Source organism: Geotrypetes seraphini, chromosome 6, assembly GCF_902459505.1.
Source record: "Geotrypetes seraphini chromosome 6, aGeoSer1.1, whole genome shotgun sequence".
In the NCBI taxonomy this organism is placed as follows: domain Eukaryota; kingdom Metazoa; phylum Chordata; class Amphibia; order Gymnophiona; family Dermophiidae; genus Geotrypetes; species Geotrypetes seraphini.
In genome coordinates this window covers 36,475,863-36,503,150 of record NC_047089.1, presented here as the reverse complement: position 1 = coordinate 36,503,150, position 27,288 = coordinate 36,475,863, and the positions used below count along the sequence as shown (strand labels likewise).

At 42.1% G+C, this 27,288-nt stretch overlaps 1 protein-coding gene and 1 long non-coding RNA gene across 2 annotated transcripts in view; both read right to left on the bottom strand.

Moving 5' to 3' along the window:
* The window catches only part of LOC117363155, an 89,773-nt gene extending 70,964 nt beyond the window's left edge, over positions 1-18,809 (bottom strand). Inside the window, exon 1 of the long non-coding RNA XR_004539987.1 lies at positions 18,695-18,809. This is a non-coding gene — a long non-coding RNA (uncharacterized LOC117363155). The remainder of the gene's footprint in view (positions 1-18,694) is intronic.
* Positions 18,810-23,520: 4,711 nt separating this feature from the next.
* The window catches only part of AASDHPPT (aminoadipate-semialdehyde dehydrogenase-phosphopantetheinyl transferase), a 49,406-nt gene continuing 45,638 nt past the window's right edge, over positions 23,521-27,288 (bottom strand). The window contains exon 6 of the mRNA XM_033948879.1: positions 23,521-26,384. Within this exon, the coding sequence (XP_033804770.1) occupies positions 26,217-26,384 (168 nt within the window). The 3' untranslated portion in view covers positions 23,521-26,216. The remainder of the gene's footprint in view (positions 26,385-27,288) is intronic.

Genomic DNA, 27,288 nt, shown 5'->3' with positions numbered 1-27,288 from the left:
TCTTCACAGACTCATGCACTGATTATCAGTTGATCCTTAAAGAGTGTAAGTTATGTTGATGAAATGAGCATGACAAACTCAAATGATAATTTACGATTTCTAACACTAATTCTTGTCAGCTAATATACAGTGGCTAAAATCGCATAATGTTGCTTATATGAACTGTAATTGCTCCTCTGCCTTCAACGTGAATTGCATTACTTCTTTTTCCTTGTATAATACTACTGTATGACAAGTAATTGTTCTTACAATTTGCATGTGAACTGATGAATACTAAAGAAGCAAACTTACAATGCAAAATAAATCAAATCTTTCTCCATGTCCTCTAAATAATCTCAAAAACGCTACTAGTACTTACATAATAAATCAGCTCAATTAAATGTGTCTAATGTAGCAGCCAATAAACTGAGGGCTCCTTTTACTAAGGTGCGCTAGCGTTTTCAGCGCACGCAGGATATTACCGGCTAGAACTAACTCCAGCTCAATGCTGGCGTTAAGGTCTAGCGGCGCGCGTTATTCCATGTGTTAATGTCCTAACGCAGCTTAGCAAAAGGAGCCCTGAGGTGTATCATCAAAAGGCATTCTTTATAAAGTGTCAAATTCTATACTGTCTGAATTAATGCAAAGTCTATGCATCCTGCAGCAAGCTCATAAAAAGCTTCACATTGAAAGTTGCCACAAATAAATGGCACGCTCAGACACTAGCACTTGCTTTTTATATGGATCAAATTTTGACAGAAAAGTGTATGTATAGATTTGAATATATCAAATTATATAGGGACAAGGCACTTACTTAATCGTTATCGCCTAATTAGTAATTGCGCCTTGTTCTTTGTGCAAGGTGGCTGCTGAGAAAATTCTCAAATTAAACAATGAGCCTCAAAGCCTTACAGACAATTACTCCAGGAGGACATAGGGCTAGGTTCACAAAGGGCACGGATCGGATCCGGAATCACGCCCCCAATCGACTGTCGGGATTGCTCTCTAGCGATCCCGATGCACGCACAGACTATCTGTAGATAGTCTGCGCATGCTTAAGAGCAGCAACCTTTTTTTTTTACCTTTTATTTTTTTGTTTTGACAAAGGATGGCATTTCTTATGTTCTTATATAGGTCTCATCTATTAGTTGCATCCCATCATCAGTCTGCTGCTTCCTGCAATTTTCTTTGCCTTGTCTGCCACATTGTTACAACTATTTGAAGTTCATTGCACGATTTACAGAAGGTTCTACTAATGGCATAATATTTGGGGCAGAAAAATAACATTTTCAAACTGATAAAAAGCATTGGAACAAAAGTTATGGCAGTAACAAATGACAGTGAGTAAGTCAGTGAAGACTTAAGAAATATAGAGAAAAGGGTGAGGGACTGCGGTTGTGGAAGCCTGCTTCGTATACTTTACCCAAACATCTACTGACTGTACAAGACAGTACCATTGATTTTATATTGTTCAACTTTTATTCTATTAGGGTTGAACTATCAAGCTGAGTTTACCTCATTTTACCTTCATCCTATGTCCCCTCATTCCAGGGTATTTAAACATCTCTATCATATCTCCCTTCTCCCATATACTCCCCCCTCCATATTGCGGGATTTAGGGGCAGAGCCCCCTTGTGAATAAGAAAAATTCATGAGTAACTTTAGGGCGAATTCTGAACCACCCCGCCTCCCTCCTGCCTCCTGGACCTCTCCACACCTTACTTTTAAAGCCTGGTGGTCCAGCGGTAAAACAGGGCAGCATTGGTCTTCCTACGCTCCTACCCTGTACAGAGCCATGAACAAAAATGGCTGCCATGAGTTCCTGCTGTACTCTTGCGAGACCACAGGAACTCATGGCAGCCATTTTTGTTTGTGGCTCTGCATGGGGCAGTAGCGTAGGTAGATCGCTTCTGTCCCGCTTCACTGCCACACCACCAGGCTTTAAAAGTAAGGTGTGAAGAGGTGGGGTAGTTTAGTGACTCGCGAATAACCAAATTTGTGAATCCTAAACTTGTGAATATGGAGGGGGGAGTGTATTTATGTTATGACAAAGACCACTGACCATTTTAGTAGCCACCTTGTAGACTGATTCAGTTCTGCTTATATCTTTTTAAAGGTGCTGTCTCCTGAATTGTACACAATATTCTAAATGAAGTTTCACTAGTCTTATACAGGGGCATTATCACCTTATTTTTCTTACTGACCATTCCCCTCCCTATGCACCCAAGCATATTTCTAGCTTTTGCCATCACCTTTCCAGCTTGTTTGGCTATCTTAAGATCACCACGTATGCACAAAAGTTCTTAATCCACTAATGTACACTGTTCATTGGGGTTTTGCAGCCCAAATGCATGACTCTGCATTTTTATAGCATTAAATCTTAACTGCCAAATTCCAGACCATTCTTCATTATCCACATCATCAGGGATATATACCCTATTGCAGATTTTGGTATCAACCACGAGGCAAACCTTACCAGACAGGCCTTTAGCAATATCACTTACAAAAACATCTCACAATGCCACTATTGTACTTCCTGTTATCACTAACATATCTAAAAAATGTCTTGTACCCCAGTTTTATTGTATTGGTTAAGCAATTCCATCTTATCCTTATCAATTTCTACATATTTCTCCCCTTCACCTTTGAGTCTCACAATGCCACTTTTGTACTTTCTGCTATTGCTAACATTTCTAAAAAATGTATTCTCCCCCCTTTTACTGTATTAGCTATTTTTTCTTCAATTTGCATCTTTGCTTTCCTGAATACTCTACCAGTTTCTCATAGCTTTTCCAGATATCATCACCTGTCTTCCTTTTTCTGCAATCTCTTGTAGTTTCGGCTAACTTCATTTTCCTTACCTTTTCAGCTACTACTTTTAAAAACCAAAGCATCCTTCTTTTCCCTTCTTTTCCTTTTATTTCCTTTCCTTATAAAAATGGGGGGGAGGGGGGTTTGCCCTTACAATAGCTCCTTTCAATTTTGCCTACTGTTTTTCTACTTCTTCCTGATGTTCCTTCCCATCCAGACAACAATTCATTGAGATAATCCTCCATCTGAACAAAGTTAGTTTTTTTGAAGCATCGAACCTTCACTTCTGAATGAACCCTCTCCACACCTATCTTAATATTAAACCTCCCCATCCGATGATCACTAGATGCCAGATGATCACCCACTATAACATCAGAAACATTCTTCTCATTCATAAGCACTAAGCCCAGTATGACCCCATCAATTGTGGGATTAATTACCAACTACTTGAATAATTCCCCTTGTAGAGAATCCAGGGTCTTCTAGAAGACCCTGCAATAGGGATATCCCAATCAAATTCTGAAATATTAAAATCACCTATCAACATCTGGCATATTAAAATACCTATTAGTAGTACGTCCCTTTTCACGACTATATTTTGAATGTTTTCAATTATATCTCTGCTCATTTCTTCTGGCTGTGAAGGAGGCCTATATATCACACAAATGTAAATACATTTTCCATTCCCTCTTTCCAGATTGATTCATAGTATTTTTCCTTACCCTGTAGGTCCTTCAATTTGGTAGCCTTAAAATTATCTTTAACATATAATTCCCCTTTCCCTCCCTTTCTTTCTACCCTGTCTTTCCTGAACAGAATATAGTCCAGTATAATTATATCTCAATGATGGTTCTCTGTGAACCATGTCTCCCTGACTGCCACTAAATCCAAATTAGCCTCTTCTATCAGAGCCTCTAGATTCAAACTTTATTTCTCATACTATGGGCATTAGTATAAACTGTTTTCCAGACATTGCCCTTAATGCTTCACTTATCTAAGGGCTTTAATCACCCAGCCCTAACGATTCTAGGTTGTGGTAAGAGTGGATAGCGTAGCTGGTTTTAAGAAAGGTTTGGACAAATTCCTGGATGAAAGTCCATAGTCTGTTATTGAGAAAGACATGGGGGAAGCCACTGCTTGCCCTGCATTAGTAGCATGGAATATTGCTACTCCTTGGGTTTTGGCCAGGCACTAGTGACCTGGATTGGCCACCGCGAGAACGGGCCACTGGGCTTGATGGACCATGGGTCTGACCCAGTAAGAGGCTATTCTTATATTAGTTTACGTAAGCCTTCTTCAGTAGATTATCCAGTCTAGCTGCTGAAGATATGTCCTCCCTTCTTTGATAGCTGAACACCTCTTTGCTAGCCAGAAAGACACTCTCAGAAATTACTTCGTTTGAACTTCTCAGAAATTACTTCATTGGAACATGCTTAGCTTAATTAAACACATAACTCAAAAATGCTAATATTCCAACAACAGTTGATTTCAAATTAGAGAATACTAATGTTATAGCTGAACAAGCAACTATTCATTCACATGGAGATACAATACACAGCATTCTACTAATTATGACTACAGTATTTCTTTACAATGAAAAGCCAGGCAAAAGGATGCTTTGAAAAATATTTTTGAAAATGCTTAGCTTGATCAAAAGCACTTGGCAGAAAATATCAATGTCGCATTGAAACCTCAGTTAACAATTGATTTCAGATTCTAGAATATTAGTACTGTACTGCTAAAGAAAAGCACAGAGTATTAGAATGTCGGGCTCTTCAAAGAAAAGAATGTCTTTCAAGCATTATAGCATGTCTGTTACATGATGCTCTCAAGTTATGGCTGCTATCAGAGTGCTATACGTAATATCTCCACACGTTGCACTATAACACTGTTTTTCATTAATTTGAATTTGCTTGCTTAGTGAAGCCTCTTAAGTATTATGAGTACATGTATTTTCTAAGTAATGCTTTTGATCAAGCTAAGTGCTAGCAAATGAAATAGCTGTTTTCGAAAGCATCTTTTATGTTGCCTAATAATTCTCATACTTCTGAAGTGATGTAAGATCTCTGTAGAAATGAACAGCGGCAAGTTCAGCTGCAGTGACTATTTTATTTTAATTATGGTAACATTTATGTCTAAGTTTACATTAGTTGTGTGTTCAGCAGTGGAAAGGTATAGGAAAAAGACAAAAAAAACCCCAACAAGGTACAGATAATGAGTTTCTCTAAGATTCTTCAGGGTAGTTTAGCTGATAAGATGCAGACTATAAATTCAAAGTAATGTGCAGACCAATATAATACGGATGCCATTATAAAGGAAATAGAAGTACAAGGATCAATCATTATGCCTTTCTTTTTCTTTATTGCAATTATTTATCCTTTTATCAGAAGTAAAAGACCTCAGAGAACCAGGTCAGACAGGCTCATCAAGGCTCAATTCTCTTTCAATGGTCCTAAAAAAAACTCCCATTTTCTATTTACGATTCCTAATCTAATGTAATCTTCCATTTGTGTATCGCTCAAATCTGTGCAGGCTCTAGGCAACTTACAGTGAGAATGAGAGAGAGGGGAGGGGGGGGGACAGGGGAGGGACAAAGGACCCTCCTTTTCAACTAATAATCCAGCCGCTATCATTCCCTCTGACCCCTCCTTACCAACCTCCACTAATTGCCAATCCCTTAGATCCTACCTCTGCTCTCCCCCAAGGAATTCCCTCTGAACATCCCCCCCCAAGATGACCATAAGACACCACTCTTCCAAGCTAGGGTTTAAGATACTACAGTACAGATACTCAAATAGGGCACTGGTCTTTGACCTAAGGGCCACCGCATGAGCGGACTGCTGGGCACGATAGACCACTGGTCTGACCCAACAGCAGCAATTCTTATGTTCTACCCAATATAGTCCCCTTAAGTACCCCCCTCCAAACTGTCCAAAATCACTATTCTTCCAAACTTGTGCTTAAGTTGCTGTATTGTCATTTGTACTGTCCAATGTAATCCACTGTGAATGTTAACTTGTAACCCGTTCTGAGCTACTGGGAGGACGGGATAGAAATTGAATTAAATAAATAAATAAATAAATATTGATGGGGCACTGGCATCCCTTCTCCTCTCTGCCCACCTTTTCCCAATCCTCCCCTTGCCACATGCACATCCCTTTCCTTTCCCCCAGATCTCTAGCTCACCACTGCAAGCAACAACTTCAACATGCTCCTTGCGACCCCATCGGCTTTCTCGCTGATATCACTTCCGGGTGCTTTACATAGGAAGTAATGTCAGAGGGAGAGCCAACGGGGTCACAAGTAGCACACTGAAGTTCTTGTTGCTCGCGGCAATGAACAATTAGAGGAATGGGGGAAGGGAAGGGGATGCGCGGCACGGTGGATTGGGGAAGGAGCGAGGGGGCAGAGACAAGGTAAGGGGAGGGGTGCCACTACCCCAGGCACCTATCACCCTCACTACGCCACTGCCTTTAACCCCTTATATGGATCTCTACCAATATTCAACATAAATGTCTTATGCAAATTCTGATTGAATATTGGTAGGACCCACATAAGCTCTGGCAGTTGAAAGAACTGTTATTAGCCCTGGGGATAAGTCTGCCTGCAGCAATTAGCAATTAAAATAACTTTGATCACCACAGGTTGAATATCGACCAGATAGTGTCTGAAATGTTGATGCTTGCCAAGGAGTAGTCCATTTTGAGTTGGAAATGTTTAAAAATTAAACATTCAATAACTAGGTGCCCACATTTATGCTTTAAAAAAAACCCCAAAGGAGACTAAAGAAATAGTGAATGGACAAAAGGCCCTGGAAACAGAACTCAGAGCACAGAGAGAGGAAAGCAGAACCAGGGACAGGGGACAAAGGGCTCATTTTATTAAGCAGCAGCAGAGGGTTTTAGTACGGACCAGCAAGGTAAATTCTCCTATGCTCATAGAAATTGAATGAGTATTTGGAGCATTTACCTCACTGACCACTCTAAAACCCTCTACCGCTGCTTCATAAAAGGAGCCCAAAATGATTAGAAAAATAAAAAGGTAAGAAAAATGATTTTCAGTTTAATAATTGAAACAGGTCGGTTCTGAGAATTTATTTCTGCCATCTTTATTTTGCACTGTGCAAAAGGAAATGCGAAGGGGGGGGGGCGCTTTATGTGATTAATCAGGCGATTAAAATTTTCAATTGCAATTAATCATGTGATTAAAAATTTTAATTGACGTGCAGCCCTAATATAAACTACAAGTTTTCATGCACCAGTGGAGATTAATTTTGCAAGGTAATTCCTACTGTAGCATAATAAAGCCTGGGCATCTTCACTGATGCATCTACAAAGTGTACAGGTAGAACATCTATTTAATATTCTGCTTAAGATTGCAATTCCTCCAGGTCCTCTCTGATCCTAGAGATTCCATGTGTTGAAAGGAATATTATAAACCAGCAGTATGATCACTGATATGCTGAACTCAATTCATTTCAATATATTCTCCATCCTGACATTACTGGGGCAGTGGCATTCTATCCCAGTTCTCAGGTTCTGACCCAGTGGAGGCAACTTCTTATGTTCTTATGTCCCTAACGAATATGTATCTTTGATCAATTAACAATTACAATTCAGTGAAAACCCCCAAATAAAGCTCCCTCAAATTTAATATTTAATCACCGTGAAGCTTAACACAATACACCATAAAACATTTATTATCAAAATTCATAATAGAATATTCAACCCTCACTTGAAAAAAGATTTCAAGAAAAGTTGCAGTTCTTTTGCAGTTTCAAAGGCAACATTGCCACAATTCCATCAACAGCAGCAAAACAAACTACCTCTGATGGGACAAAATCCAAATGCTAAATAAATGTCCTATTGCATAAATCTTCTTAAAGCCTAAAAGTACTAGTAGTTCGGAAAATATGCCAATGAAATCATATAATTCTTTCCTGAAATATTTGCAGACTGACTGTTATTAATGATGCACCAGAATGAGGGATAAGCCTCACTGAAAAATACAATACAGTAAAACCTTGGTTTGCAAGTATAATTCATTCCAGAACCATGCTTGTAATCCAAAGCGGATGTATATCAAAGCGAATTTCCCCATAGGAAATAATGGAAACTTAGACGATTCGTTCCACAACCCAAAAACTTTAATACAAAATTCTATACGTACTTGTATTGCAAGACCTCGCTCATTTAGAACAGTCACTACACTCCTGCAGCGTCAGAGAGAGAAGAACCATCGGCTCAGTTGTGATGATGGAACGCGTGTATATTGTATGTACTCGTATTGCAAGACCTCGCTCGTTTAGAACAGTCACTACACACCCGCAGTGTCAGAGAGAGAAGAATCATCGGCTCAGCTGTGATGATGTGGCGTATTTATACTGTATGTACTCGCATTGCAAGATTTTGCTCGTGTAGAACAGTTACTACACTCCCGCAGCGTCAGAGAGAGAAGAACCATCGGCTCAGCTGTGATGATGGAACGCATGTATATTGTATGTACTCGTATTGCAAGACCTCGCTCGTTTAGAACAGTCACTACACACCCGCAGTGTCAGAGAGAGAAGAATCATCGGCTCAGCTGTGATGATGTGGCGTATTTATACTGTATGTACTCGCATTGCAAGATTTTGCTCGTGTAGAACAGTCACTACACTCCCGCAGCATCAGAGAGAGAAGAACCATCGGCTCAGCTGTGATGTGTGTATACTGTATGTACTTGTATTGCAAGACATTGCTTGTATATCAAGTTAAAATTTAATCAAATGTTTTGCAAAACACTTGCAAACCATGTTACTTGCAATCCAAGGTTTTACTGTACTTTGATAAAAGATGAAGAGCAGAAACAATTTGTTTCCTTTGATTTGTCGCATGCACAAGAATTACAATATACAGTTATGCTTAGTGGTAATTAAAAAAAAAAAAACAGTGAGGTGGGGCAACCCCTAAACTTTGTTTTAAGTAAAATTTTGTGTGTTTTTCATTGTTATATAAAGGAATAAAATTAGCCTTGTGAACAAAGGGGTCCTTTTACTAAGGCGTGCTATCCGATTTAGCGCATAAATATAATGGATGCATTAGCGTTTAGTGCGCACTACATTGACTACTGCACCTTAGTAAAAGGACCCCAAAATGTGTTAATTAATTTTTTTGGCCCACCCTACTGTGCACTTTAGTCTATTCAAAGCAAACAGGATATCAACCGTTTCCCTGAAGTGACTGAGCTAGACTGACAAACGCATGAAATGTTTTATCTTCCCATATTAAAAATGCTGTACTTCTGTTGAATTAATGGTAAGAAATGGGACTAGATACCAACATTTTTTCCATAGAGTAATAGTTGATTAAATGCAAAAGGCTCAGTCCCACCACTCCACCACTGTTAGGATTCTGAACCGCGGGAAGAAATTACGTGGTGACTTTCATCATTGGCTCTTGTGCATTTACCAATAGTCCAATACTAATATCTCTAGTTTTTTATGTATATTTAAATATTCATTTTCTATTTTTCTTCAGCTATTTTATCATATATAATGTGCACTTATCTCTGCATTGGCCAACATCTGGGAGCCTGACCCGACATGTTTCGCACCATTGCGCTTTATCAAGGGTCTCCCGAGGTGGCTGCTGTCATCCGATTCCAAAGTAAGCTTTTAAAACGGCGCGAAACATGTCGGGTCAGGCTCCCAGATGTTGGCCAATGCAGAGATAAGTGCACATTATATATGATAAAATAGCTGAAGAAAAATAGAAAATGAATATTTAAATATACATAAAAAACGAGAGATATTAGTATTGGACTATTGGTAAATGCACAAGAGCCAATGATGAAAGTCACCACGTAATTTCTTCCCGCGGTTCAGAATCCTAACAGCGGTGGAGTGGTGGGACTGAGCCTTTTGCATTTAATCATCTATTACTCTATGGAAAAAATGTTGGTATCTAGTCCCATTTCTTACCATTAAATCATTGCAGTATATGGACGGATATTGAGGTTGGAATAACACAACTAAATAGCTATTATTCAAGTACTTCTGTTGAATAACATCCATCATATGTCTTAATGCCATACGGGCAATTTCAAGTAATAGCAAGTGATCATCCATATCAGCAAGACAAGCCTGGTGTCTTTTAACATTCACTTACCACATCATCTCCCTTTGCCATTTTCATTGAATTCCTTTACCTCTTAATCTGCTTCCATTCCGCCCTAAGTCATTGTGGCCATTTATTCTCACTGTCATATTCTACCGTACTGGATATAATAACACAAGGTTCATCCCTCCCCATTCTAAGTATTCTGACTTTATACATTGATTCACCCTCTGGTTATTACAGCACTGCATGTAGGGGGATTTTCAAGCTATTAAAGCCCAGCTGTGATGAGACTTATTATTCTATGCACAGGACCTGTACATCACTTGCTGGGCATTTCAATCAATGGTTCACTGGAATACTAAGATGTTTTTACTCTTTTGTCCCTAACTTTCAGCTACTTTAGCTGAGCTGCTCACATAGTTTTCCTGATCTGAACTCACTCAGGATGACACTCACACTTAAATTATGCGGTTTGATCTTAAAAAAGTTTATTTGAGATTGTGCTTGACCTTTAAGTGCATATTTCATTTAAAAAAATAGTGGAAATGTATGACTCCCACTCAACCCCCCCCCCAAAAAAAAAACCCCCAATAGTTTCAAATAACAATGTCATTTTAGCATGTCACAGCTACATATGACTTTCTCATGGTGGAGTACAGCTTTTGCATCCAAGTTTTTGTTCTTAAGGGGTGCTCCAAAGTCCACACTGGAATTAGCCAACACTGCTAATTCCAGTGTGAAAGGCAAGACCAAAAAAAACAAAACAAAACACAACTCCAAACAGGTTTCTTAGCTTTTACCAAAAGAATTTATACAGTGTTCAGTCTTTCCCACAAAAGAAAGGAAATAACATGCTTTTACCTCCTTCAGAAGCATGGAGGCGTGGCCTAGTGTTAGGGCAGCTACCTCAGCACACTGAGGTTGTGAGTTTGATTCCCACTGTAGCTCCTTGTGACCCTGGGCAAGTCACTTAACACTTCATTGCCCCAAGTAAACAGCTTTGACTGTGTAAACCACACAGAAAACCCAGTATATCAAGTCCCATCCCCCTTTATAGGCAGTTTTCTCATGCAACCTTCCCCTCTCCCTTCCCAATCAAGCGCGCCAGGACAAAGGCGCGCCAACAACCGAGCGCGGACAACTGAGTGCAGGACTTTATCGCGCCGAAGAAAAACCAAATTTTAAAGGGCTCCGACGGGGGGTGTTGGTGGGGAGCCCCCCACTTTACTTAATAGAGATCGCGCTGGCGTTGTGGGGGTTTTGGGGGGGTTGTAATCCCCCTCATTATACTGGAAATTTAACTTTTTCCCTGTTTTTTAGGGAAAAAGTTGAGTTTTCAGTATAATGTGGGGGGTTACACCCCCCAACATGGCAGCGTGAGGCAGCGCGATCCCTATTAAGTAGAGTGGGGGCGTTCCCCCTCACACCCCCTGTCAGAGCTCTTTAAAATAGGGGTTTTCTTTGGCGCGATTAAGCCCTGCGCTCAGTTGTCCACGCTTGGTTGTTGGCGTGCCTTTGTCCTTGCGCGCTTTTGACCCATCACCGTTATTGTTCTATAGATCCAGGATAGGTCAAAATCAAAAGGAAGCAAAAAGTGTTTCCTGGACTTAGCAGGGCTGCCTAGAGATTTCTTGCTCCAACGTTGAAGTCAATTTCTGTAGTAGCAAATTATCCTTAGTTTGAATAGTTTTATTGCAAAATTAAAAGGATAGGTCTCTTTAAATATAGAAACATAGAAAATGACGGCAGAAAAGGGCCACAGCCCATCAAGTCTGCCCACTCTAATGACCCACCCCACTAACTCTACCCTCTTAGAGATCCCACATGGGTATCCCATTTGCTCTTAAAATCCGGCACGCTACTGGCCTCGATCACCTGCACTGGACGCTCATTCCAACGATCAACCACTCTTTCGGTGAAGAAATACTTCCTGGTGTTGCCATGAAATTTCCCGCCCCTGATTTTCAGCGGATGCCTTCTTGTGGCCGAGGGTCCTTTAAGAAAGACAATATCATCTTCCACCTCGATACGACTGGTGATATATTTAAACGTCTCAATCATGTCTCCCCTCTCCTTATGTTCTTCGAGAGAGTATAGCCGCAGTTTATTCAGCTTCTCCTCATACGAGAGATCCTTGAGCCCCGAGACCATCCTGGTGGCCATTCGTTGAACTGACTCGACTCTCAGTACATCTTTATGGTAATGTAGCCTCCAGTATTGAACGCAGTATTCCAAACTGCCTTCAAAACCCCAACCACAAGTCTTTTGTGAGTCTCCTAATTCACTCAAAGCTCCAATATAGAAAAAAATAAAAAAAAGTCTTAAGACGGCTTGGAAGCCTTTTACATTATGTAGCACAATCCTGTCATTCTTTTTGCTATACATATTCCCCGTTTTACTAAGGTGCGCTAACCGATTAGCACACACTAAACGCTAACGCGTCCATAGACTAACATGCACATATTAGCGTTTAGCGTGTGCTAAATTGATTAGCACGCGCTAATCAGTTAGCACACCTTAGTAAAACAGGGTCATTATCTCTAGATTCTAGTGATATTACCTGTACATACTTACCCTGGCTTTTACAAAGTGGCTGTAGTGGTTTCTACTGCGGGCCAATGAGGTAGAGTTCTTATGAGTGTCGGAGCATGTACTTCGTCAGCCTGCGGTAGAAACCTCTACTGTAGCTTTATAAAAGGAGTCCTTAGGCATGATGGAAAGTCTTGCCTCCTTTGAAATTTCTCTCTACACAGTTATAGCTTCTAAACAAAAAAAAAAGTCAGGACTTAGGACCAGATTCTCAAAACTTTAACGTGGTCGCTAAACTGGTTGCAGATGGTTTAGCCTGCATGCATTTTAACGGCGGATTATCAAAACAACCTATTGTGGTCTATAGCAAGCTTTCTAGCAATCTCTGACACTGCCATGCTAATGGGCTCTTGAATATTGAAACGAGCACTCCGGTGGATTCTTAAAAATCACCAAATCATTCTCTAGGAAGGGTGTCAACTTTTGGCAACAGCGGGTGCCAGTACAGTGACAGCACCATTAAAAGTGCATTTTGCGGTGTGTGTTTTGACTGTGGCTAATGAAAAAAAAATTACAGGAAGAATCATAAACTGTCTATTTTTTTGTGTGAGTGGGAGTAGTAAAAGCACGCATTTTGAGCAGGTGCATTATAACCTCCCTCAGCAGCGGGAGAGATGCTCAATCTCTTCCGCTGCCAACTGACACCCCCCTGGCAGCAGGAGAGATAACATAAGAACATAAGAAATGCCTCCGCTGGGTCAGACCTAAGGTCCATCGCGCCCAGCAGTCTGCTCACGCGGCGGCCCATCAGGTCCAGGACCTGTGCAGTAATCTTTTATCTATACCCCTCTATCCCCTTTTCCAGCAGGAAATTGTCCAATCCTTTCTTAAACCCCAGTACCGTTCGCTGCCCTATAACGTCCTCTGGAAGCGCATTCCAGGTGTCCACCACACGTTGGGTAAAGAAGAACTTCCTAGCATTTGTTTTGAATCTGTCCCCTTTCAACTTTTCCGAATGCCCTCTTGTTTTTTTATGTTCTGAAAGTTTGAAGAATCTGTCCCTCTCTACTCTCTCTATGCCCTTCATGATCTTGTAAGTCTCTATCATATCCCCTCTAAGTCTTCTCTTCTCCAGGGAAAAGAGACCCAGTTTCTCCAATCTCTCAGCGTATGAAAGGTTTTCCATCCCCTTAATCAGTCTTGTCGCTCTCCTCTGAACTCTCTCGAGTAACACCATATCCTTCTTAAGGTATGGTGACCAATACTGGACGCAGTACTCAAGATGCGGACGCACCATTGCCCGGTACAGCGGCAAGATAACTTCTTTCGTTCTTGGTGTAATACCCTTCTTGATTATCCCCAGCATTTTATTCGCTCTCTTGGCGGCCGCTGCGCACTGTGCCGTCGGCTTCATTGTCATGTCCACCATTACCCCCAAGTCCCTTTCTTGGGTACTCTCATTCAATAACATCCCTCCCATCGTATAGCTGTGCCTCGGGTTTCTGATTCCCACATGCAATACTTTACATTTCTCAACATTGAACTTCATCTGCCATCTCTCTGCCCATTCTCCCAATTTGTCCAAGTCCCTTTGCAATTTTTCACAGTCTTCCTTTGTCCAAGCTCCACTAAATAGTTTGGTGTCGTCCGCAAATTTTATTATCTCACTCTTTGTTCCTGTTTCTAGATCATTTATGAATATAGCAGCGGCCCGAGCACTGAGCCCTGCGGGACACCACTCGTGACTTTCCTCCAGTCTGAGTAGTGTCCCTTCACCCCTACCCTCTGTTTCCTACCCGCTAACCAGTTTCTGATCCATCTATGCACGGCTCCGCCCTCTCCCCCTACCTTAGTTTCAGATGGATGGCTAGAGGGATGCCTACTCCCTCTGGCCAGCTAGCCTGCCTCTCCAAAATGGTGGGCCTTAGGCTTTAGGTACCTGGAGAGGCTTTAGGCACCTGGGCCAACCGGAGTCTTAGGCCTCCTTCCCAGTGCATTCTGGAATGCACTGGGAGTGGCCTAAGATTCCGATTGGCCAGATCTATAAGATTACTACCAAAGGAGTGGCTTTAGGTATCTGATCAATCGGGTATCTGGGCATCCCTCCTGCCAGGGATTGTTTCTGGGGTGGCAGCAGGAGGGATTAGGCATCCCTCCTGTTGCGGACAGTGGGGAGGGGAGGGGGGTCAGGGGTGGCAGCAGGAGTGAGCATCCCTCCCACTGGCCAACTTGCAGTGGGGGGATTTGGGTGTTCCCTGCTGCTGCCACTCAGCGGCAATGCAATTCTCTAAACAGCACCTGTGACATGGATTCCAGTTAGAGAATCAGGATGGTTAGGCAGGGTTAAGCATCTGTCCATTAGGACAGACGCAATTCTCTATAGAATACCCGTGTGTGATTCTCAAAAGCCGCTTAGGCGGCTGTTGAGACCGGGCGTCCTATACAAAAATCAGGCCTAAACTACAGACCTCAGAGCATACCCTGAAGAAAACCACAGCATGATGGTTGAAACATTGGTTTCTACCTGACAAGATGGAGCAAGACCCAGAAACAAGACATACATTTCCATTGAAAAACACATGCATTTTTCTAAGGTGCACATTCTTACACGTATATGGTCATTAATACATGTAAATCAGCTTTTTGCACTAGCAAAAGTTACTTTATTCTTCTAAAATGCTCTACTAAAACTAGGCAAATTTGCAGTCTAAGTTTAGGAGAATTTTCAGCATTTGTGTGCAAAATCCCGAAGGAATGGTACAGTTTAGTGAGTGAAGAACTTATGTGAATGACAGAAGAGCAGGACTTGGGTGTGATTGTATGTGATGATCTTAAGGTGACCACACAGATTGAAAAGGTGACGTGAAAGCTAGGATGCTAGGGTGCATAGGAAGATGTATGGCCAGTAGGAAAAAGGAGATATTGATGCCCCTGTATATGACTGGTGAGACCTCATTTAGAATATTGTGTACAATTCTGGAGGCTGCACCTTCAAAAACATATAAAAAGGATGGAGTGGGTCCAGAGGAAGGCTACTAAAATGCTGCTTGGTCTTCATCATAAGGCATATGGGAATGGACTTAAATGTATACTCTGGAGGAAAGGGGAGATATGAAAGAGACAATTAAGTACCTACGTGGTGTAAATGTGCATGAGTCCAGTCTCTTTCATTTGAAAGGAAGCTCTAGAATGAAAGGATGAAGTTAGGAGGTGATAGGCTCAGGAGTTATCTAAGAAAATACATTTTTACAGAAATGGTGGCAGATGCGTGGAACAGTCTCCTGGAAGAGGTGGTGGAGACGGTTCATAGACAACTCGGCGAAAGACAAAGGCGCGCCGACAACTGAGCGCAAGATGGAGGCACGTGCTGAAGAAAATTACAGTTTTTAGGGGCTCCGACGGGGGTTTATGTTGGGGAGCCCCCCCAGTTTACTTAATAGATATCGCGCCGGCGTTGTGGGGGGTTTGGGGGGTTGTAACCCTCCACATTTTACTGTAAACTTAACTTTTTCCCTAAAAACAGGGAAAAAGTGAAGTTTTCAGTAAAATGTGGGGGGTTACAACCCCCCACATCCCCCACAACGCCCCCACAATGCGGCGCGATCTCTATTAAGTAAAGTGGGGGGGTTCCCCCCCCACACCCGTCGGAGCCGTAAAAACAGTAATTTTCTGTGGCGCGCGCCTCCGCGCTGCGCTCAATTGTCTGCGCGTGCCTTTGTCCCGGTGTGCTTTTGACCTGACACCGTGGAGACAGAGTCTGTGTCTGAATTCAAGAAAGTGTGGGATAGGCACGTGAGATCTCTTATACAGAGAAAGAGATAATGGTTACTGAGTACAGGCAGACTGGATGGGTCATTTGGTCTTTATCTGCCACCATGCTTCTATGTAAAAAAGGGCTCAATAGTTGACAAGCAAACACACATTTTATCATCCACCATCTGCAATCATTCTCTTTTTTTCAATTTAATTTCTGTCAGATCTGAAAATCCAAGTTCACAAAGATAAGAAGATTCAAATGGTAACAAAGCCTTGATTGTTTTGTTGTTCAAGTTAGGATAACTACTACAGTCATATGAAAAAATTAGGACACCCCATGAAATATTCAGTTCTTTCTTAAGAAATGTTCACATAGCAATGTCAATTTTTTTTTTTAATCTCTGAAAAAGAAAGTGATGTAATTGCAGGTAAACAACAAAACTTTTCCTTGATTTACTCATGAAACAAACGATATAAAAAAAATGTGTATTCTAACTGAGAAATAAATTAGGGCACCCCACATATCCTCCCACTTAAAGTGGCTCAAATCATACACAGGTGTATCAGGTACACATGATTAGAACATCGTTACTCAGCATTTTAAAGGAGGTTTGCCCTACTTAAACCTCAGACATTTAGTTTGGTGTGCTCATGACTGCTGCAGTGAGAGTGTACACCATGGTGAGATCAAAAGAGCTGTCAGGCCTTCAGAAAGAAGACTGTAGCAGCTTATAAGTCTGGTAAGGGATTTAAAAAGATCTAGAAAGAATTTGACATTAGCCATTCCACGGTCTGGAAAATAGTGTACTAGTGGAAGACTTTCCAAACAACTGTCAACTTGCCCAGGTCTGGCCATCCAAGGAAGTTGACCCCCCAGAACAGACTGCAAGATGCTAAAAGAAGTCTCCAAAAATTTTAAAATGTCATCACAGGACCCACAGCAGGCTCTTGCTACTGTTGATGTGAAAGTGCATGCCTCTACAATCAGAAAGAGACTGCAGAAATTTAACTTGCATGGGAGGTGTGCAAAGAGGAAACCTTTGCTCTCTAAAAGAAACATTAAGGCCAGACTTAAGTTTGCCAGAGAAAGCTTAGTCAAAGACCAGGACTTCTGGAATAGCGTTCTATGGATAGATGAGTCTAAAATTAAATTATATGGACACCAGAACTTGGTGTACACCAAATACAGCATTCCATGAAAAGAACCTCATACCAACTGTGAAGCATGAAGGTGGAAGTGACATGATTTGGGGATGCTTTGCTGCAGCAGGGGGGGGGCATAACTAATATGTATTAGATATACTTTTAGTTATGCCCCCCCCTTACATTCTGCATAATACAATTATCCCCATCAATTGTACATAAGAAATAAACATAAAAGTACTTGCCGTTAGTTTTCAAGAACCAATCATGTTAAAGAATGATACTTATCCTTATGCATACAGATGCTCATAACATTGACAGACGCTTTCATGCGTGAGATACATGTCATCTATTCTACCATATACTTAAGAAGAAAATTTTTAAATATAAAGTAAAATTCTGGGATCTCTTGTGGCTCACCTGGAATCTCTTTGGGGGCACACCACTGTGATGTGGCACACAATTTGAGAAAGGGAGAGGAAGATAGTAGATTCTGCAGATGGACAGAATGGATGGATCATTTGGCCTATATGTTTCTTTATTTCTGTGTAAACCACATTCTCATATTTCATACGAATGATTTTCAAAAAGGTTAATATCCTGAATCAGAACAGAGGAGTCTGGACTGAAATCACCATCCTCTGGCATATGAATATTTAGTGTCAATTTATAATTAGGGCTTTTGATTTTAAGTGCTAATCAATAAACATTAATAAAACATCTCTGATTGCTGTTTATTGGATAAACACCTCATCTCCTGGTATTCTGGTCACTCCTTCCATTGCTTGTCTTCCACTCTGTTTTTGTGCTTTTGCACTGATTCCTTTGTAACAGCTAAATTTTACATGCGGCACAGAAATGTGAGGGACATGGGTGAATCAAGGGAATTTCTGAAATTTATATGCCTAACTTCCCCCCCCCCTTTCACAAATGCATAGTTCAGGTTTTAGCGCCGGCAACAACAGTAACTGCTCCGACGCTCATATGAATTCTATGAGCGTCGGAGCAGTTACCGCCGTTAAAACCCACGCTATGCGTTCATAAACAAAGGGGGTTTATGCGTGAGGATTTCCACAAAGTTTCCACTGGTGCAAATGGACATGCATAAAGTTAGGCACGTCACCTGGGTTATAGAATAGCCTTCAAGCATTTTTTTCAGCGCCATTTTCAGTCTAATATATTTTAGTCAGAATTCAGTGGTCAAATTATAATGTAATGATGAGCAGATCTCCCTAGTCAATAATAATAAAAAGCTAGAGGTGCATGCGCTCTTAAAAATATGTGAGCGCTGGCGCCCTGAGGTGTGCTTCTGTGGCAACATTCTAAACCTCAGGGCGCATGTGGGGGCTGATGGCGCGCGACTGTGCTCTCCAAACCTGGCTCCAGTGGCGTAGGCGGCTCCAGCGGCCCTCCACAAACCTCCCGGCTCCAGCGGTGTAGGCAGCATTATAAACACGCTGCTTCGCCCTTCTACTGCCGATTTCCTCTGCCGTCGTCTCTGATGACATCATCGGAGACAGATGCGGCAGAGGAAATCGGCAGTAGAAGGCTGAAGAACAGCGTGTTTAAAGTGCTGCCTACGCGGCTGGAGCCTCGAGGTTTGTCGGCGGTGGGAGGGTCAGGAGCAGGCCAGATCGAGGACAAGGCAGTAAAAGAAGGGGGAGGGGCCGAACGGAGCAGAGAAGAGAAGGTAAGAGAAGGGAAAGGGGGATGGGGGAAAATGCTGCTACTGTTTCTGCACAGGAAAGGGGGGGGAGAGATATGAGGGAAATGCTGCTGCTGCTGCATAGGGAAGTGGGATGGAAATGCTGCTGCTCAGGGAAATGGGGAAAAATGACAGACAGACAGCAGGAGGGAGGGAGGGAGACAGAAAGAAAGAAAGACAGGGGCAGGGAGAGGGCCAGAAAGACAGACAGAGAAAGGGGGCCAGAGAGAGAGTCAGCGGGAGAGGAAAAGGGGGCTGCTTTGGGGGGATGGGTGTGCTTGAGGCAAACAGCTTTGCTCTGGGGGGGGAAGACAGAAGGGGCCATGGAGAGATAGGGAAAGGGGGCTGCTTTGGGGGGAGGTGTGCTGGGGACAGACAGCTTTGCTCGGGGGGGAGGGGGAGACAGAACGATACAGACAGCGGCCAAGGAGAGAGAGATAAAGAAACACAGACAGACACTTCTATTCTAGCACCCGTTAATGTAACGGGCTTAAAGACTAGTTGGATAATATTATATTTATGTGGACATACTGAAAAGGAATGACGGATTGTTTACTCTAACTACCTCCCCCCCTCCCCCACACACACGTTATGTAGGCTAAAAAATGAAAAACTAAAGACCCTTAAAAAATACATTTCTGAGTGTCAGTGCCTAGGATCACTGCTTCAGCATCAGAAGGCTTAAAATATTTATATTCATGGTTTCTGAGATTGTGTGTTTTAATATTAAAAGCTAAAGATTTAGAGTAGAGAGATAGAGAGAACATTTAGTTTCTTGCATAGGCTCCTTTCAACAGAGAAAAAGAACAAATAGATATGGCACATTTCAAATTTGTTTTATGCCTATTATTAAAATTGCATAGAGGTCAAGGTACTAAAGTGCGTTAACACTGAATATTACTGCATGTTAATTATCTTGTGTTAACAGTGCATGTTAATGATTATTAATCATTTATAAACATTGTTAGACATACACAATGCTCTACAGAGACATAAAGGAGAGAGCCCTTCCTTTTCAGAGCTTACACTCTAGTCAAGACTGACAAATAAGATAAACTATTTTTAAAAAAACCAAAAAAATAAATATGAAGCTTTGAGTTTTAAAAACCTGGGTTAATATTCAGACGCTGTCAGCAAGCTTTTTTTTTTTTTTTAGCCAACTTCAACCAGCTACTTTAGGCCCAGATAATCAGCTAGACTGTGTTTGGGCATCAGCAATGAGTATCTTATTCAGTGGTGATACCCAAACGTTATGTGGTACAGCTCATAATCAATACTGTACCCACATAGCTAACTGGGCAAAGTCAGATAAGAACATAAGCAGTGCCTCTGCTGGGTCAGACCAGAGGTTCATCATGCCCAGCAGTCTGCTCACGCAGCGGCCCATCAGGTCTAAGACCTGTATAGTAATCTTCTATCTACCGTATACCCTTCTATCCCCTTTTCCTTCAGGAAATCATCCAATCCCTTCTTGAACCCCAATACTGTACTCTGTCCTATCACACCCTCTGGAAGCGCATTCCAGGTGTCCACCACCCTTTGGGTGAAGAAGAACTTCCTAGCATTGGTTCTGAATCTGTCCCTTCTTAATTTTTCCGAATGCCCTCTCGTTCTTGTAGTTTTCAAAAGTTTGAAGAATCTGTCACTCTCCACTTTCTCTATGCCCTTCATGATCTTGTAAGTCTCTATCATGCCCCTCTAAGTCTCCGCTTTTCCAGTCCTACTTGCCCAGTTACCTATGCAGGCATTGGCAGTGAATATATCCGATGTCCACATAACACCTGGAACCCTCCCAAGTACATTGCCAGACCGCCCAGTAGTGGGGCGCATTTATTAGATGTCCCCCAGGACTTTTTCATGAATGACATTCAGGTAGCCTTAGATTCTATTTGATCTTAGCATCGAGCAATTGTAGCTAATAGCGTGAGCCTTGATCAATGGAGAGGTCTTAATGTTGGTTATGATAAAGACACCTTTCACTAGGCAGGGGCAATGGCATTGCCCCTGCGTAATGATGACTAACTGATGATGCCTAACTGGTAGGCTCAGAGGGCTGGATTCAGCAGCCGCCTACAAGACGGCCATCAATTACGTGTCAACCACTCAACAATACGGTTTGTGGAATCGCAGCTACCTCAAACATAGGCGCTGGAAATGTTAGCCAGGGATTACGAGGCCTCCATTTCCAGCACCTATGGTTGGCGTGAATCGCGTCTACAGTACCTAAGATCATTTCTGGTGTTAGCCATGCCTATGTCAACCTTAGGCACTGCTGTAAACATGACCTAGGTGCCTACATTTTCTTTGTTTTAAACAATTTTAAGGGGGGGGTGTTTAAGTTAGGCACTGGTAACTTATGGCACCATTTATAAAATATGGGTCAGAGAGCTCCCTCGTACTGGGCCAGGAAACAACACACACAGAAGAGGATCCTTGCAACCGAATCACCCCATAGTCTGGCGAGGGAGGCAAGGGCAAAGAGTGAACAAAAGTATGGTTTATGAAGGACTTTGAAACTTCTTTTCTTGCATAACTGAACAAGGTCGTGTACAATCAATAAAACAATAGGAAAATAAGAGGGCAGCACCAAAAAGGCTAGACCAAGGCTTGGATTCCTCGAGGGCTCATTTGTATAATAATAAATATGTGGCCTTTCTGATCCATATCCATATGTCTGTGTATTTCAGCAGTGTGTATGGAAGGGGGGCTGATGGCAAGAAAGGCCCTCGATAGGACAGAGAATTCTGCCTGTCTACGTTACTATTCCATCCTGTGCTGAATCCAAATTTCATATATAGAGAAAAAAACTGGTTGACTGATGCTATCAATTACTGCAAGTAAATCCAGTATAATTAGTTTATATATGGCTCTGCGATCTACACACAAATTTGCACACCAACCTTTGGGCTTCCTGTACAGAATATGTGTAGTTTAGTTCTGAAATATACTGTATTTTTCGCTCCATAAGATGCACTTTTTCCCCCAAAAAAGTGGGTGGAAAAAAGGATGCGTCCTAAAGAGCGAATACCCAACCTCCCCAGTTACCTTCTTTTGACCGCCGCCCGCTGCTCCTGATCTCTCAACGCCGCCATAAGTAGAGGAAGGGAGAGGCCATGCGGATGCAGCGATTGTATGCCGCCGGCCCAGAAGCCTTACCCCCCTCCCCCCCCGTCAATTCTGACGTTGGGGGTAAGGCTTCTGGGCTGGCGATGTGCAATCGCTGCACCCACCTGGCCCTTCCCAGCAATTCGTTCCGTGCCAGCTCCCCGCTCATCCCTCGACCTGCTGCTGAGCCAGGAGTCCAACCTCCCCCCCCCCCCGCTTCATTGATGTAGCCTCACAGCGGCAGTAGTGGGAGGTAATTAAACTCAGCGGGCGGACAGCCTTGGGGGGGGGGGGGGCCAAGAGGACAAAGGCTGGAAGGCAGTGAGGAAAACATAGGAGGGAGGAAGGGACAATTGTTGGGCCTGAGGAATGTAAGAAAGAAATCACCAGACAACCAAAGGTAGGAAAAATGAATTTATTTTCAATTTAGTATTCAAAATGTGTCAGTTTTGAGAATTTATATCTGCTATCTATATTTTGCACTATATTTTGTCTATTTTTCTATAGTTGCCTTGACATCTGTGACCTGTCCCTGCCTACCACTAGACCACCAGAGGGGGGACAGGGTACAAAGCCTGGCAGGGTGTGGGGACAGGGTGCAGAGCCTGGCAAGGAGGGTGAGGTTGGGTGCACAGCCTGGCAGGGAGAATTTGGTTCAGAATGTTTTTTTTCTTGTTTTCCTCCTCTAAATTTAGGGTGCATCTTATGTTCAGGTGCGTCTTATGGAGCGAAAAAATAAAGTATTTTATGTTATACCAGGTCTTGTAGTCTGCCAAAAATTCTATACCGCTAATAAAATTAATTCCTTATAAGGTCAAATTTACAGAAAAGGAATGTTTTCAGATTCTATCTAAACCAGAAATAATGATCACAAGATCTCAAGGGAAATGGAAGTTGATTCCACAACACAGTCATATGCTACTGAATGGAATAAGAAAGTTGCCTATACATAATTTTAAATGTAGTCGAGCAGCTACCGGAATCCAATGAAGCTTATAGAGTAGAAAGGTTTTAGTGTATAAGCCAAAGATTAATTTAACAGCTGTGTTTTGAAGTAACTGTAAGCAACTAAAGGTTTAGTACAAATTATAAGAATTATGTAAATTATAAGAATAAGATTACAGTAATCCAATCTTGCTAGTCTAGCCCTCCATGAGCTTCGGCCAGCTCATCGGGTTAGGGACCCATGACCAGGGCTCACAAAAAAAAAAAGAATGAATCAAGCAGATCTTCAGGTCACAACCTCACATACTCTCTCGAGCTTAGGCGTAGGCTGGGGCCAGATAACTCCGGTAGGCCAGAGGAGTTGAAATCCCAGATCTCAATCGTCACCCACTCAGTCCAGGCACTGTTTTCTCATTGAAAGAAACCCAGCCGAAGTCCAAGCAGCACTTGAATAAACTGGAACCTTTTATTTAACCTGATTGCAGGTTTCAAATTCAACTATTTACTTTTTTTTAAATATAATTTTTATTAAATTGTTCAAATAATACATCTTACACATAAATTACACATATCAAAAATAAAGGAAATCAAATAACTTAATACAAATTTTTACATAAAATAGAACATATACTACTAATATACTACAAATTCAACTATTTACAATCTCTTCAGTGTTGGCAGTCATCAGGTTCAAACAAACAATTCCCAACAGTTTAACCCTGTTTCTTCTCTCTCAATTAGTCGTGGCAATTAAGTCTCTGTCCATCCCTCCCCCCCCCCTTGGAACCACAAAGGGTAGTGTACAGGTGTTGGTGGGAGAACGAGGATAACCAGGCCTTGGGAGTCTCCCTGTGACTCCTTTTCTCTTTTATTTTCCAAAAATACAGTTTCCTCTCTTTGAATTCTTTACTCTCTGTCCTCTCCCAGAAACCAATAGGAGTCTCCCTCAGTACACTAGGTTGTAGCAGGAGAATCAGGATGAGTCAAACGCCATGAATCACTCTCCTTTTATAATCCTCCACATCCATCAAGGAAAAGGGACCTCTTACTCTTCCCTAGCCATTTTAGCTTAGTCTCCATGACCCTCCTATTATTACATATATGTCGCACTGAGGGCTCCTTTTACTAAGCTGCAATAGCATTTTTAGCGCATGCAGAATTTCAGCGCACGCTAAACCCGCGCCAAGCGGCTAGAACTAACGCTTCATACTTTGTAGGAAGCCTCAGAATTTCAGAGACTTAAACCCCTCCCCTTCACACCTCATCACTGTGCCTGTATCCAGCTCCTCGGTCAGTATAAATGCAGCCAGGAACATATGTAGAGGACAACAAGAAGAAAGAGGGAAATGGAGGAAACTCCCCAACAAGTAAATCAATTCTGCTCATAATCAACAAATGCAAAACAGCAACAATGAAAAACAAGAGAATAGATCATTAAACAGTATAATTCTGAACAACAAAACAGGATGATCAGGAAAAGAGGCGGATGGTGGCCTCCAGTCACTCATGAGGGAACATTTTGCAGTGACAGGCAGTTTAGACTGCAGATTTAATGCTTGTAGAGATTCAGAGATCAAATCCATAAGAGCGCGCTTGAAAAATCTGCGCACACTGGGATCCGCCCCCAAATCAGGGGCTCTGCAGTGAGCTGGATCCTGGAGAACCGCCAGATCTGCCACAGTTGCGGATACCACCACACCTTCCTGCAAAAGCATAGGGGTGGCAAAAGACCTTGGACCTCAGTCGCAGGGCCCAGCACAGAGGCTGGCGGGGACAGTTTGTTGGATTTAGCAGGTTTATCCCCCGAGATGGGCTTATATTTCCCCATAATGTTGCCTGCGCTAGAATACCCACCATGGAAGGGAGATCCTTTGCCTCGGTGAACTGGAAATCTGAATTTCAAATCTTCTGACTGCCCTACCGACCTGACTACCACAGCCTCTCACCCACCGACATGCCACGCAGACGCCTGGCGGAGGAATGCAATCTGGCTCCGATCCCGGTCACGCCTCCACGGAATCACTAAGCATGTGCTCTTCACACTAGCGGATAAACCTGGGGTGAGCAAGCTCCTAAGGGAACGGTCCCTGAGCCCTGATCTGATGTGCAGGCTGTCTAGGGGGCTTACTGAGAAACAGGAAACCCCCTAGAAGCAGACTTTTCCCGCAGTCAAGGATGTCCTCCGATGAGAACCTATATAGCACGAGGGCAAATAACGCGAATGCAAAACACTGAAACTATGTGAATAAAACACAAGCAGAAAGAGATAGACTCCTACAGCATGGAAGACTGAGGAGCTGGATAATGGCACAGTGATAAGGTATGAGGGGGAGGGGTTTAAGTCTATTAAATTCTGAGGCCTCTTACAAAGTTCTGGCAGGTAGAGGGAAATAACCTACTGCTCCCGGAATAATGTGGGATTGTATAAGAAAATATGATTTAGGCCTTCTGCAAAAACACACGGTTTGAGGGTGACTACCCAGCTGTTCAGGACCACTACACCCATTGCACTGGAACATACATTTAGACAAAGCTTCAACACAATATTTCTAAGATTTTAACAATTTGATAAGAACATTTTCCAGGCACCCTGGCATCTCTTTAAAAACACAGAGGATCATACAAAAGAACAAAAAATTAAATCCAAAGTGATGAAAGCAAATACTACTACTACTTTGTAGAAAACCTGAAAACTTCACTTGAAAGCTATATGGGCAAGCCTGGTGGTTCAGCAGTAGTGTTTTTCACCGCCATGTAGAAGATATGGGCTCAATTTTCAAGATACATCTTCAACTTCCTGGATAGCTGAAGACTGAAGATGCTGCAAATGTAGCATTCACATAGATCCTGAGGAGAGAAAATTCCGATCATTGTGCAATAGCAACACCTAGGGGCAAGTTTGAGGTTTCCAGAAAAAGTCCTGGTGTATGGCCAGCAGTGGCAGACTACTGCTACAATGACTAAGTGAATTGGAGAGAGTTATAAAATAGGAGACAAATCTTTGCTCAGTTAGACATGGAAGACTCATAGCATGATAAACACAATAGAGAGTGATTCAGACTGAGAAGCAAGCACATGGCTTCAGGAAACACTGTAAGGTCAAAAATCCTGTTGTAAATTTTAATCAAAATGCAGGGATTTTTTTATGCTAAATTAGTCCTTTGTCGTACTGGAAATGCCTGTTTAGAATTAAAATTATCCCAATCAGTAGGGTCCTCAGGTTTCAGTGGAGCAGCAGAGACCACCAGATCATCAAAATTAAGTACAGTGAACTCTGTTGGGATCCATTTGGTACTTTCTGCAGAAAGAACCTAAGAAAAATAGATATTATGGTTAGTTACCCATGCCACAAAATTTCTTCAATATCTCAACTGACATAAAATTTATTCTTTTCCTTTAAACCATCTGGAACCTCTCATGCATTCTGAGCATCAAAAATATGGTTAAAGTAGATCTTACTTGGTAATTTTCTTTCCCCTAGTCTGTTTAACTTGCATAAAAGACCTTAAATACCTTACTTCACAAAGAGGTAGAAGGGCTGAACAATGGACTTCTAAGCAGGCGTAAGAAATTATACAGAGAGAAGTTTATTATACGAAGTTAAATAGACCCAACACAGCACCATGTTTCGATGATAAAAAGTACCTCCTTTAGGAGTCAATACACTGTAGAAGAAGAACGAAAATGGATCAATTGCTTGTGTTACTGAAAGCAAGAACCGGTTTTTCATGCTTGTTTACTATAACGGTTGGAAGCTGCAGCACTATATATCTTGAAGCACACAAAGTGGAACCAGATCTTGGACCCAAAATTATTTGTTATAGAAAAAGACAAATCCAAATAAACGGTGCAATAATCCAAATATACAAACTGGAGCCTAGACCCTACATGGGCCATGTTTCGGCAAGAAAGTTCATCAGAAGCAACAAGGTAGGACTGTTAAAGAGATTTTCATTTTCACTGGGGGCAAGGCTCTTGCTCTCAGTAACACAAACAATTAATGTTTTCCATTTCTGTTCTTCTACAGTGTATTGACCCCATGAAGCAGGCGCTTTTTAGTGCCGAAATGCGGTGCCATGTTGGGTCTACTTGACTTTGTATAATAAGCCTCTCTGTGGAACTTCTTGCTCCTGCTTGGAAGTCCATTGTTCATCCCTACTACCTCTTTGTGGTTTTTGTTTTGTGGGATTTCTCTTCAGACTTTGTTACAGAGTG